Source organism: Microcebus murinus, chromosome 12, assembly GCF_040939455.1.
Source record: "Microcebus murinus isolate Inina chromosome 12, M.murinus_Inina_mat1.0, whole genome shotgun sequence".
NCBI classification, from domain to species: Eukaryota; Metazoa; Chordata; class Mammalia; order Primates; family Cheirogaleidae; genus Microcebus; species Microcebus murinus.
This window is the reverse complement of record NC_134115.1, coordinates 51,968,522-51,983,041: the sequence shown is the minus strand read 5'-3', so window position 1 is coordinate 51,983,041 and position 14,520 is coordinate 51,968,522. Positions and strand designations below refer to the sequence as shown.

Genomic DNA, 14,520 nt, shown 5'->3' with positions numbered 1-14,520 from the left:
ATATCCTAATTACCCTCATTTGATCATTACACATTATATGCATGTATATATAATAAATATCACATGTACCCTACAAATATGTAAAACTTTTATGTATCAATAAAAAACATTAAAGTAAAAAAATTAGTATTTAAGCAATATGATTAGGGAACATAGCCATTCAAATCAGGGATACAGCAAGTAAAAGGTATGCTGCTTATTAGGCAGGGAAGAAAAGGAAACAAAGTAAATATTTATATGACTCTTATCTAGGAGGCCTTTTAATGTTTCAATTTAAAGTCCAAAAAAATGCAAGTATTTTCATGTTTATGACATGCAAAAATGAAGGATGCATAGACTTAAACAGAAAATAATTACAGTGAAAGCTAGGTCATTAAGCAGCTTAAGAAAAGGAAATTTTGAGATGAGTGCTTCTCAAATTTAAATATCCATATGAATTGCTGGGGGCCTTATTAAAACAAAGACTCTGAACAGTAAATCTAGTCAAGTTCTCGGGGTACTGATGCTGCCAATCTTCAAACCATACTTTTCAGTAGCAAGACCACAATATGCCTGGCACATAGTAATAATTAATATTACCTGCAGCAATTTCTCATTTGTGGTTTTCATCTCTATATATTTGACTTGTTTTTCAGGAGACATATTTTTTATAATGCCATCTGCTGCTTGTTTTTCCTGTTCAATTTCTTCTTCTACACTTCTAATTTGTTTTTCCTTCCTGAAATCAAAAGCATGTTATACTCTTGTTACTATATTGAGGAAAATAACATCAAATCATATTACCCAGATCACAGATTGAATTTAATAGTGTACTTAAAGATATTCAACCATAGTATGTGACTGCAAAGTCCTTATATTTGCATTAAAATATTCTATCTCATACAAAATTTGTCCCCATCAGCACACACTTATTTTACACTTTCTCTCCTCTATCCCCAAGTCCTTTTATTTCCTCACTCTCTTATCTTACTTTATTAAGAAATCACAAAGATTATCATAGAAAATCCTTAATACCTTGTACATGTGAGGATGCACTTATACTTTTTGTTATCATACCCTCAAAAAACAAACAAAATGGTTAAGTTTTATAATTGTGGTTTTCAAACATTTTTTAGCCACAGATTTGATCAAATAAAATCTTGTATAGAAGTTTGCCATGTAAATCATATAAAGCAATGCAGCTCAGCTGACTGGGGAGTAGGGAGACCTGCAGTGCAATCTGATTTTAAAAATAACTTTAGATTAATAAAATATTTTGCTTGCATTCCCTTTTAGCTACTGCTTTAGTTATAATGGCTATTCAACAAAATATAGCAATAACTATATTTTAGCATTATAAAATAATAAGCTAATTTCCCTAAAAACATAACTTAAACATTACAAATATAATTCTATAAAAGTAGTAATAGTGAAATTAATTAGAAGCAATAACCATCTTTACCACATAATCTCAAGAAATATCAAGAGGAGTTAATCTTTTGTAATTTATCCTAAACTTGATTATTCACTACTAACAATGTTTATTCCTACTATGTCTATGTAGTTAAATGGGAACTAATGCTGTACTCCAGTATTCCATTTTACAGAGGAAAAATTACAGCATAAGTAAGGTGACTGATTTTCCAAAGGCTATATAATGTCAGGTCTTTTGATTCTTTGAGCACTTACTTTGCTTCTATATTACAAGCTGGCAGTAAAAGCATCAATGATGGCGTCATAAAAATGAGTATACAACAAAGTTGAAACTCAAGGGGATATAAAAACTTGGGGGTATCTTTTCAATTTGAATCTTTATATGCACAAAATACCTTCAAGACTAACACAAATTATATTAGCAACAATATATCTTTCAAAAGTATGCATTCTCAATATTATATACTTTAAATCAACAAGTAAAATTGTTAATGTTTTAATAAAATTTTCAAGAGTAATTAAGAAACACAAATGTTAGGCAAATTGCCTTACTTGTTATACTAAAAAAGTCAAAGATAACTTTAAGAAACTATTCTAGTTAATCTTTTGCTGAGGAAGTCTAGTTTTTTTTTTTTAATCACCCATTCACTGGGTACAAAGGTTAAAACAAAGTGAAATGCAATCATATGACATACTTTTTAAAAATGGTGTAGAAGAAACAGGATAAGCTGCTTCAGCACACCAGTCTCAGACGAAAGAAAAAAGTAAAGGTAAGCTCCTATATATTTATATGTGTGAGATTGTCATTGAATATTTTTAAGAAAATAAATCATATGTAAGCTTGCAAAGTCTGTATAACAATATTCGAGTCTAATAAGTGATGAATGAGCAGAAAGTATGATTATATTTTCACATGGTCTATATCAGAAATAATACACACCTAGGACATGGACAAAGAATCTTTCCCAAATTATCTTTCCAAAGTTATGCTATACAAAGTCATTATTTTTCTTTTGGGGGAAAAAGGGTTTTTAAAAAAGAATACAGTATCATTTTATTTTAAAGCATATAATAATTATATAAAGTAAATAACTAAAAGCTCCTAAGCAGCTCATACTCCAAATTCCATTAAGAACTCTATTTCCTTCTCAATATCTACCACGTTCTTTAAGCTCTTTTTTTTCCTGTAAAGTAGATTGTAGGCTATGTAAAAAGGCATTTAATTTTGTGAAATAACTAAAAGAAACTGATATTCTATTTGTTTTCTATTTTTATTTCTAAATAATCACTAAATTGAAACTCAAATATCATTTCAAAATAAATTTCAAGTTGAGAAAAAGTTCCAAAAGGAGAAAAAGGCAACAATAACTGTCTTCTTTTTAAATCAACTTTTTGAATAGGGTACACTAACTAATGAACAATTTCTGCATAATCTATCGGCTAGCTTTCCTACCAATTTGATTTTTTTTAAAGACAGCTGATAATGCTAACAAATACTTTTGTCTGGAAATTTATTCAGTGTTATAATGGTCAACATTCACCCCCTTTCTCAATCTTTCTCCTCTCAAAAGACACAAAATATGTGAAAATCCCCATGAATGGTATGGATCAATCAGTGTATTTCAAAGCTTTAATGTTTTGGTTTGTTAAATGCTTTGTAGCACAGAATCTACCCTGAGCTGAGTATATACTGCTTCTAATTCTAAAATTTATCAAGTGAAAAGAAGAAAAACAGAACCCTTTTCTAGTTTTTATAATTTTATTTCTCTTAGCACACTGGAGAAAATAATTATTAGTATTAAGTAGATGATAAATATAATAAATAAAAAACCATCCTCTTGTTTTCATTTCCATATAGGCTCATAGTCCTGCCTCACCTCCATTACCTTCCTCACCTGCTTCTATTTCACATCAACTCTTCACTTAAATCCAGTTAATTTTTTGTAGCCTATTTGCTTTCTTTAACCAATCTTATCCTATTTATTTCTGAAAAAACAGTACTTGTCCCTTACTCACCTCTCCTTACTCACCTCTGTATCCCACCAGAGACATCAGTAAGAACCTCACACTACTCAGAAATACCGAAACAAGCCATTGAAGAGGCTGCATACCTACTCCTAGAGATCATTAAACACAGGTAGACTATTAATACCTTTGTAAATTATTTAGATATGCCCTTCTGTGGGCAATGGTCTGGACTAAGTGATAGTTTGAACTTATTTCTGGCTCTGTATCCAAGCTGTATAAAATCTAGGAGGAATACTAGCTTTTTTTTCTTTTTTTTTTTTTTAACAAAATCCATTCAACTATGGAGAGGGAGAAAGTAGAAGGGGAATAAGCATAAACAAATCAACAAATTGAAGGCAAGGAGAAAGTTGACTAGAATAGACCAGCATTGAAACAGCAATATATTCCTCATTGCTAACGAGGTGACAGACTTAGTAACCTGAAAGGAATCCTGCTCACTCTGATTAGTTTTTCTACTTCTCTCTCTGATGGAATAAACTTTCCTTAAGAAATCATAAATAACTAATTGCACAAATGCTGTAAGAAGATTCAAAAGACTATTTTAGCAGACCCCAAAGGATGACAGGATATATTCATATCCTTTAAAACAGATAATTTGTTTGCAGAAGGTCTCTAATGTTGACTTTAAGAAAAAGAGGTAAAGAATAAGAAACATCAATGTCATGAATAAAATGATTAAATGGAAAGTAACTATTTAGCAAGAAGAGTATACTCCAATAAATGGCAATTTCCAGGTAAAGACAGCATGTTGAATGTACCCATTAACTATGAATTCTGTCTAAAACCTGAATATAATGAAAACAAAAGATAAAAAGGAGTAAAAACTCACAAGAACAAGGAGAATGGAAGAGGGTACAACAACAACAAAACCTAGAAACCAGAAAGCTAACAGTTATGTGGAAACTGACTAGGAAAGCAACATTTTTCCATGCTCACAACAGGAAAAGCTGAGAGACCACTTGAATTATACTGCAGAAACTCCAAATGGCCCAGCAATTAGTAACACCAAGTATACTGGAAAGCAGAGGAGGACGAGCTAATTCCTCCCTGCCTCTGCTCAGCCAGATAATGTTCTTCCCCTACTCTAGCAGAAGATAAAAGGATTTTTTCCCTCTGGAGAAAATAAAACAAAGAGAATTTGGGCACTAGGTAGAAGTGAGTGCAGCGGCATTATTGAGATTAAGTTAAAGTTTACATACTAAATATTGATATAAACCTACCTTTTTCACCACTTAGCTAACAGAATGCTGGCCACTAAACCTTATCTGTTCAGGCAGTAAATTAGAAGGATCATTTTGTGGAGCCCAACTACCTCAAGAAAAAAGACCTAAAGATAATGACATTTAGGGATTCCCCAAGAAAAGAGTCCAAGGAGTCAAGACCCACACAAATGCATAGTTTCCAAACCAGCCTTTTAGCTCCCCAACACTCATACAGAAGCCCCAAACAAAACATTAACAGATACCGGTATATGAAGAAAGCCTCCAATACAAAGAACACTGTTCAAAATAAACTGGAAAAGTACAACCTGAGGACATTAGAGTTTATTCAAGGAAAAAAAAAAAAAAACAAGAAAAGATAATACATTCATACAACAGGATACTACTAAAGAAAATGTTCGGAGAACCAAAAAAAAGCTCTCAGAATTAAAAGGTTGGGAAAAAGAAAACTTCAATGAAAGAAAGAGTCTGAAGATAAAGTCAAGGATTTTGTCTTCCAGAAAGCAGAGCAAAAACACAGAGATGAAAGTAAAAAAAAAAACATCAGAAGATCATTCTTGGAGGTCTGACACCCAATTAATTTAGTTCTACAAAGAGAAGTGAGATTTAAAGGAAAGAAAGTAAGAAGGAAATAAATGATCAATATCATCAATCAGTGAAATAATTCAGAAAATTTCTCAGAACAGAGGGACATAGCCCTCTCAGAACCTTCGAGATTTAAAGGACCGACTGGTCAGGCAAGGTGGCTAATGCCTGTAATACTAGTACTCTGGGAGGCCAAGGTGGGTGGATTGCTCAAGATGAGGAGTTAGAAACCAGCCGGAACAAGAGCAAGACCCCATCTCTACTAAAAATAGAAAAAAATTGATTGGCCAACTAAAAATATATAGAAAAAATTAGCCAGGCATGGTGGCGTATGGCTGTCATCCCAGCTACTTGGGAGGCTGAGGCAGGAGGATCGCTTGAGCCCAGGAGTTTGAGGTTGCTGTAAGCCAGGCTGAGCCGTGGCACTCTAGCCTGGGCAACAGAGTGAGACTCTGTCTTAAAAAAAAAAGAAAGAAAGAAAGGGCCGACCAAGTACCCAGTTTAATGGATGAAAACAGACTCTCATAAAGACAAGGGATCACAGAATCCATAGGAACATGTAAAGGAATCAAAAAAGAATAAAGACATGGGATCATGAAATTTTCAGAATACAATGTGATTTTAAAAGCTTTGAGGGTTAGGAAGTGACAAGTTACATAAAAGGACAAAGAATTAGTGACATGGCATCAGTTCCTAACAGTAATACTAGAAATCCAAAGACAATAGGGCAATGCCATTAACACTTTGAGGGAATATTATTGCCCACCTGGAATTTTATTTCTAGCTAAAATATCTTTCAAATTCTGGAACTATTTCTAACTATGTTAGGAGATGAAGACATAGTAAGTATACATTTGATGTGCTGGAGATGAAGGTGGGGATTATTTAAAAGAGAACTAAAGATTCTCATATCCCACAGTTACAAGGCAATAAATAATACCAACAGATAATCCCTAAAATTGAAAAATCAAGAAGTAGTAATATAGGCAGTGACTCATGCCTATAATCCCAGCATTTCGGGAGGCCAAGGTGAGAGGATCACTTGAGGCCAGGAATTTGAGACCAATTGGACAACATAGCAAGACCCCACCTCTAAAAAAAAAAATATATTAAAAAAAATTAGCCAGACATGGTGGCACACACTGTAGTCCTAGCTACCTGGGAGGCTGAGGCAGAAGGACTGAACGAGCTCAGGAGTTGGAGGTTACAGTGAGCTATGATTGTGCCACTCCACTCCAGCCTGGGTGACAGAAAAAGACCCTGTCTCAATAACAAAAAAACAACAAAAAGAAGTAGCAATATAAGCATATACGTAAATATGCACATAGACAAAATATATACTCTTCTGGACTTTCTTTTGTGCACTTATATATTAAAATTTTTAGGGTCGGGCGCAGTGGCTCACGCCTGTAATCCTAGCACTCGGGGAGGCTGAGGTGGGCGGATTGCTCGAGGTCAGGAGTTTGAAACCAGCCTGAGCAAGAGCGAGACCCTGTCTCTACTATAAATAGAAAGAAATTAATTGGCCATCTAATATACATAGAAAAAATTAGCCAGGCATGGTGGCACATGCCTGTAGTCCTAGCTACTTGGGAGGCTGAGGCAGCAGGATTGCTTGAGCCATTTGAGGTTGCCGTGAGCTAGGCTGACAACATGACACTCACTCTAGCCTGGGCAACAAAGTGAGACTCTGTCTCAAAATATATATATATATATATATATATATTTTTTTTAAATGTATAACTACTTCAATTGCTTTAAAGCTCCTTTCAACTAATAAGACACCCTATAAAATATATTAAAGTCTCTCATTCTCTACAGGGGCTTTCTAGTTTGTTAAGATCAGAGTGTAGAAATGGTGGATGGCCTTGTACTTGTTTCACATTTTATGTATTTTAAGAAAAAATAGATTTAAAAGCGAAAAAAAGGAAATCAAAATGTTCTCAAAATCTCAAGTTCTAGTTTCTTACTGAAATAAAAATATTCTATTTTCTATTAGGTCTGCAATATGAAAGTCACATGCATCACAATCTTATTTTGGCCCTTCTCCATGCTACTATTATCAGACAAAAGCCAGACTTCTAAAACAGTAAGTTTTTACAATCAATGTAGGGAAAATGTTTTCAAATGTGTACTTTCTGTACATTTAGTAAAATATCCCAAAGCAACCAAAGAAAGAAAATCCAAACTATCAAAATTAACTCTTTAGTTAGCTGTGTATATTCAAAATCTATGATTTGAGCCAGATTCTAATTTGACAAAAAGCAGCCTTCATGTTTTTAAACTGAGTTCTTTAAAAATTGATTAAAGGAGAAATCTGTGGATTTTTACTATAAAATCAGAGATTAGTTTCCAGACAAAAACCAGTTTAGAATGTAGGAAACTGCTGGGTGGGGTGGCTCATGCTGTAATCCTAGCACTGTGGGAGGCAGAGGTGGGAGGACCAGAACTTGAGAGCTGCCTGAGCAACAGCGAGACCTCATCTCTACTAAAAATAGAAAATTAGCCAGGTGTTGTAGCACCCACCTGTAGTCCCAGCTACTCAGGAGGCTGAGGCAAGAGGATTGCCTGAGCCGAGGAGTTTGAGGTTGCAGGGAGCTATAACAATGTCACTGCATTCCACCCAGGGCAACAGAGTGAGACTCTGTCTTTAAAAAAAAAAAAAAGAAAAACTTAAAAAAATAAACTGTAAAAAACTTTTTTTTCAAAAAATGCATTTTTATGAGGGAAATTGCTGTTGCTGCATTATTATCATTAGTAGTAGTAGTGTGACATTATACCAATGGTAAGAAACAAGAACTATTCTTAGTTCTATTTACTCTTAGTTTTACTAGTCAGTAAAAACAAGCACTATTTCTTTCATTCTATATTCACATAAGGAAAGCACTTTGGGTTGTGTGGTTCTTTAAATTCAATACATAGCTTCATTTCCAATATAAGATATTTTCTTTTAAAAAAAAAACTTTGTGCTGTTAACCCCAGAGAGCTATATATTGGATATTATTTAATTATTTAATAGCCCTAGGTATAATGTTGGTAGTTCTGATTTTCAAAAATTATATACTTTTAAATAATATCCTCATTATAAATGTAATCTTGTATACTAGAATATTAAATTATTATTTACCATGAATTTCCATGTGTATAAATAGAAATACACCAATATTCTTCCTGGAAAGATTATGTAACAGTTGGAAGATACCTGTATAACCAACTAGAATCTCTGTTTGATTGTATGTGTCAGAATTTCCTTAATCTTTAGTATTTCATCCCAATAAAGAAAAACATATGCTCTACCTTTTTCACACTATAATATCAAAAGATTGGATAGATTTATTTTCCTCCAAATGATTTCCTTCCAATGTCTAAGTGCTTGAATGTAAAATTTGGGGAAATTCTGTTAATATCATTCCTGATTAATACATTTCTAATTTTTTTTCTTTTTTAGGAAGTCCAATGTAATTTCACTGAAAAGAATTATTCTTTGATTCCAGCGGATATCAATAAAAATGTTACCATACTTGATCTCAGTTATAACCAAATTACTCTGAATGCTACAGACACAAGGGTTCTTCAGACATTTTTTTTACTCACTGAGCTCTATCTGATTGAGAACAATGTCACTATCTTACATAATAACAGTTTCGGTAATCTCTCCAATCTAGAAATTTTAAATATCTGTAGAAACTCCATCTATATAATTGAACAGGGTGCATTTGCAGGCTTAAGTAAACTAAAACAGTTATATCTTTGCCAAAACCAAATATTACAACTGAATACTGATATTTTTGGGCCTCTAAGAAACCTAAAACTTCTGAATCTGCAAGGCAATTTGATAAGCTATTTTGAAGTACCCCAACTATTTCATCTGGAATTAATAATTTTATATGGAAACCCATGGAACTGCTCTTGTAGTCTAATCAATTTGCAGAACTGGTTGAACACATCAAATGTGACATTAGGTAAGCTATAGTAATTTAAATTAATCAAAACCAAAATGTGAAAAAAAGCAACAGAAAACAAAAACAAAATGTGATTAACTTTTGATGTTCTACCACAGGAAAATCTCTCATATCATGTTTTAAATAAAAGGCAATTATTTCTGTTTAAGGGAAATAGGAAGAAATACTGATAACTAATTGCTAAATAGATGCTCTCCTTCCTCCACCCAAAGGGGAAAAAAAAGAGAAGAAATTTAAATATTCTATGTATGTGAGATGTTACTGTGACTTCATGAATTAAGGTAGCAAAGTCAATACATAAGACTAATTTTTTTAAGTACTTTCTAGAGAGTAGATGAAAACAGGTGTCCTACTTTAATTGCAAAGTATATTCTGAGATCTAGATTGCAATTATAATCTTAATCATAAAATCTTTACTAACAAACTAAGCAACAGATTCTGCATTTAATCTGTGTTTATAAAATGATAAACAGAAATGTGTATTATTCCTTCAATGTGTTGCTAGGCACATATAATAAGAGTTTCTTTCTTATATTTAATAATGACAGATATGTCAAAAAATCCTAGATTAAAATAATTATAAAATGTCAGCTATTCTTATTGTCTATAATACATCTTAATTTATTATTTCTGATTTACCAGAAAATGAGAATATCACCATGTGTAAGTACCCAGATATCCTGAAGAGCTACAATATCAAAACAGTACCTCATAAGGCTGAATGTGGCTCAAAATTTCCTTCACCTGTAACTGAAGATCTTTATATTCACTTTCAGTCCATTAGCAATTCAACATTTAACAGCTCTTCTAACAACTTAACAAAAAATCCAGGTAATGTACTGGTTCCAAATATTTTTATTCTTTTTTATTCATGCTCATGGGGCTATTTAGAACTGAATATTAATATTGCTAAAAGTGTCATTCTAAATAAACTGAGGTATTTCTCATTATCTTTCTCCATTTTAAATTTCTGTAAGCAATGTAAAAGAACAATTCCTGGCCAGGCGTGGCTCATACCTGTAATCCTAGCACTCCGGGAGGCCCAGGCAGGCGGATTGCTCGAGGTCAGGAGTTCAAAAACAGCCTGAGCAAGAGCAAGACCCTGTCTCTACTATAAATAGAATGAAATTAATTGGCCAACTAATATATATAGAAAAAATTAGCTGGGCATGGTGGTGCATGCCTGTAATCCCAGCTACTCAGGAGGCTGATGCAGCAGGATTGCTTGAGCCGTTTGAGGTTGCTGTGAGCTAGGCTGACGCCATGGCACTCACTCTAGCCTGGGCAACAAAGTGAGACTCTGTCTCAAAAAAAAAAAAAAAGAACAATCCTATGTCAACAAAAGACTTATAAAATACTGGGCTCCTCTGCTAGTTACGAAATACCATAATGCAAATTATTTTACTTCTCTGAGCCTTCATTTTAACTAGTCAAGTCACAAATCTTAATAAACATGAATCAGTAATGGTCTATGTAAATAAGTCTATGTAAATATAAATGGTCTATGTAAATAAGTAATACCTACAAAGATGGGTACTTATTTTGAAAAAAGGTATTCTTTCACCATACTACAAAATATCATTTATTTAGTGTAGTTTTAGTAACTTTTGCCTAAAGAAAACTATAATATATCTTCATTTCTAATGCTAATATTGGTGAGTATTAGGGCATGTGATTATTTTATTTTTGTCAATTTAACAAATTTGTCCCCTCCCTCCCTCTCCCTCTCTCTCTCTCTCATTATTCCATTTAAGAACATGAACCTCTTGGGAAAAGTTGGGCTTTTCTTGTTGGTGTTGTTGTCACTGTACTGATGACTTCACTCCTCATCTTTATTGCTATCAAATGCCCAATATGGTATAATTTCCTGCTTAGTTACAATCATCATCGCCTAGAAGAGCATGAAGTAGAAACCTATGACGATGGTTTTCCTGGAAATCCAAGTTCTCTTTCACAGATACCAGCTACAAACTCTGAAGACACAGTAATATTTGAACAATTACATTCATTTGTGGTGGATAATGATGGGTTTATTGAAGACAAATATATAGATACCCATGAATTATGTGAAGAAAATTAATTTCTTTTAATGTTTAATTTAAAAAATGTTTTCAGTCTATTCGTAGTATAGATATGGAGATTCTCATACGTGACATACCAACCTATAGCTAGTAGACCTTTATAGTAATTACAATATACATAAATATCACAAAATTATGTTTTTCTTATTGTACTGTGCAGGTCCAAATACAACAGCTGACACTCCTTGGTAGCGAACAGTTACATAGTTAGTCCACAATATTAGCATTGCTGTTATGAGCAGGATTCAGGAAACCATACAGACTAGTAAACGAGAAGGTGTACTACAGTAGATTACTCATTAATTAAAATGAATTCTCATATTAACACAGATATTTGATATAATATGTATTAGTTATACTGAAGTTCCAAACACTAAAGAAATAAAGGTTTTAGATTTATATTATAAATCAAAGTGAGGAATAGAGCCTAAACAATATACTAAGATTGATTTTATGCCCACAGAGTGAATCTATAGAATTGGAAAATGTTTTTAAATCCTTCCTGAATTTGCAAAATAAATTTTAGTTTAGTAGCAATTCAAAGCACAGGCACAGGCACAGGCCAGGCGTGGTGGCTCACGCCTATAATTCTAGCACTCTGGGAGGCCAAGGCGGGCAGATCGCTCAAGGTCATGAGTTCGAAATCAGCCTGAGCGAAACCCCGTCTCTACTTAAAAAAATAAAATGAATTGGCCAACTAAAAATATATAGAAAAAATTAGCTGGACATGGTGGCACATGCCTGTAGTCCCAGCTACTTGGGAGGCTGAGGCAGTAGGATCACTTGATCCCAGGAGTTTTAGGCTGCTGTGAGCTAGGCTGACACCACGGCATTCTAGCCCGGGCAACACAGTGAGACTCTGTCTCAAAAAAAATAAATAAATAAAGCATAGGCACGATGTTTACGCATAATCCCTAGTAAGTTACTTCTGATTTTGGTTATACGGAAAGGCTATCATCATAATGCAGATGGTCACAATTTAATACCATGGTGGCTTCCAAAGTGGGCATCACAATTATCTGTGAATCTTGTTTTTAAAAATATACATTTCTGCCTCTCTCTGAGAGATTTTTATTCAAATGGGTCAGGTGCTGGGGCTGAGGAATCTTTAGGTGGTCCACAGACAGCTGTTTCTATCTATTCATCAGATAGAATAATGTTTCCCAAATTGTTTTCTAGAATACTAATTTCCAGAAAGACATTCAGAAGTATTTACAGGAAAAGAAAAAGGTACCTGGTCAAATTACTATAGGAAACACTGGGTTTAAACAAAGTGAAACAAGATTTTTTACTACAAGACTTATCTAAGACTTTACTAAACTGCTCTCTGATTATTCAAGAACAAAGTATTACGAACTTTTAAACTTACTGCACAACAAAACCCATTCTTTGAGGTACATCTACTAAGGGATCATAGCACAATAATAGTCAAAACAACACAGTTTGGGAAACAATGGCCTGGAGAATGTAATAAGAAAGGTCTTATTATTAATAGGAAATAAATTATTTGTCTATTCCTTATAATCAATTGTCTACAATTATAATTTTAACAACTTATTAATGCAAACAGTGGCATTAAAAACTGTAGCAAACTCTATAATTTTTACCTTCAATAGGTGAGGAAATTAAGTGTATTTATATCTTTCAGAGATAAACATATTTACAAAACACTGAAATATATTTATGGATGAAATAATATTTCTGAGATCTTCTTCAACATAATACATGGGGAAAACCAGTGGCTTGAGGTGTAGAACAGGGTTGGATAGGAGCAGATGGAGCTAGGATATGGGTACATAAGGGTAAAATATACTATTTCTATGTATGTTCAAATTTCTTTCTAATAAAGTTCTTAAAATGTGTACATACTTGGTAATTTCTTAGAAAAAGGAGACTAAAATCATGTATATCTATGTCACAGTCTAGAGAATAGTCATTTTAAAAGTTACATAAATAGTAAATTTAATACAAATGTCTACTTAGGTAAAATAAAAACTGTTTAGGATGATATACCTGTGAAATAGAAGAAATGGCTCCTTTATAATACCTATTTGCTTATGTGTGTTTATAGAAACATTTTCAATAAAGAACATAAATATATTATGTCTAATTTCTTAATATATATCAATTATACTGTGTTTTAAATCTCAATTATAAGAATGAGATAATTATAGAAACACAAGGTATCTTTTTCTTTTTCTTTTTTTTTTTGAGAGAGAGGGTCTCACTTTGTTGCCTGGGCTAGAGTGCCAATGCGTCAGCCTAGCTCATAGCAACCTCAAACTCTTGGGCTCAAGCCATCCTTCTACCTCAGCCTCCTGAGGAGCTGGGACCACAGGCATGCACCATCATGCCTGGTTAATTTTTTTCTATATATATTTTTAGCTGTCCAAGTAATTTCTTTCTATTTTTAGTAGAGACAGGGTCTGGGTCTTGCTCAGGCTGGTCTCGAACTCCTGAGCTCAAGCAATCCTTCTGCCTCAGCCTCCTGAGCAGCTGGGACCACAGGCATGCACCACCATGCCTGGCTAATTTTTTTCTATATATATTTTTAGCTGTCCAAGTAATTTCTTTCTATTTTTAGTAGAGACAGGGTCTGGGTCTTGCTCAGGCTGGTCTCGAACTCCTGAGCTCAAACGATCCTCCCGCCTCGGCCTCCCAAAGTGCTAGGATTACAGGCGAGAGCCACCACGCCCGGCCCTACAAGGTATCTTTTTCTAAGTAATCTATCCTTCTGCCAAAATATCATTTCCTAATTATAATATGCAAATATTTGAGAAGTGTAGTAAAATGAAATATAACAATAAATGAGCAAAGACTATATCTAATCTCATATTCAAGAGCCTCTAATTAAATATTGAGTAAATATCTGACTAAACAAAGTTTAGTAAATAAATTGAGAAAATATCTGACTAAATATAAATGTCTGACTAAACAAAGGAAAATAAATAGGTATAAAATTACAATTACATATGTTTTTCAAGGACAACTGATTTTGACTAATATCAAACTAGAAAGTGTAGAACATCAGAATAGGAAAAGAATCATTAGTTCACAAGCAGGCATGTAAAACTGAATTAAAACCAGGTGTCTAGGCCGGGCGTGGTGGCTCACGCCTGAAATCCTAGCACTCTGGGAGGTGGAGATGGGTGGATTGCTCGAGGTCAGGAGTTCGAAACCAGCCTGAGTGAGACCCCCGTCTCTACTAAAAATAGAAAGAAATTAATTGAC

At 33.6% G+C, this 14,520-nt stretch overlaps 2 protein-coding genes across 7 annotated transcripts in view; one reads left to right on the top strand and one right to left on the bottom strand.

Annotated features, from left to right (window-relative positions):
* IFT74 (intraflagellar transport 74) overlaps positions 1-14,520 on the bottom strand; it is a 91,716-nt gene that overhangs the window by 58,632 nt on the left and 18,564 nt on the right. For all 4 annotated transcript variants that reach the window (XM_076008788.1, XM_076008785.1, XM_076008787.1 and 1 more), the window contains one exon: positions 580-718. In XM_076008788.1, coding sequence (XP_075864903.1) covers positions 580-718 — 139 coding nt within the window. The remainder of the gene's footprint in view (positions 1-579; positions 719-14,520) is intronic.
* Positions 2,100-13,676, top strand: LRRC19 (leucine rich repeat containing 19). Of its 3 annotated transcripts, XM_012764381.3 has the most exons (6): positions 2,100-2,183; positions 3,460-3,550; positions 7,246-7,335; positions 8,695-9,208; positions 9,851-10,039; positions 10,963-13,676. In XM_012764381.3, the coding sequence occupies exons 3-6, from the start codon at positions 7,255-7,257 to the stop codon at positions 11,286-11,288; spliced, it is 1,110 nt and encodes a 369-aa protein (XP_012619835.1). In that variant the 5' UTR covers positions 2,100-2,183; positions 3,460-3,550; positions 7,246-7,254; the 3' UTR covers positions 11,289-13,676. The 3 variants fall into 3 exon arrangements, with proteins under 3 accessions (XP_012619835.1, XP_012619834.1, XP_075864899.1); XM_012764380.3 differs by lacking the exon at positions 3,460-3,550 and having other exon boundaries at positions 2,112-2,183; XM_076008784.1 differs by lacking the exon at positions 2,100-2,183 and having other exon boundaries at positions 3,439-3,550.

Bases quoted from the DNA above. Each gene is read 5' to 3' on its own strand.
- LRRC19 (XM_012764381.3), top strand. From the start codon at position 7,255: ATGAAAGTCACATGCATCACAATCTTATTTTGGCCCTTCTCCATGCTA. The intron at 7,336-8,694 runs GTAAGTTTTTAC...TTTCTTTTTTAG, and splicing joins AAAGCCAGACTTCTAAAACA to GAAGTCCAATGTAATTTCAC. The intron at 10,040-10,962 runs GTAATGTACTGG...ATTCCATTTAAG, and splicing joins CAACTTAACAAAAAATCCAG to AACATGAACCTCTTGGGAAA.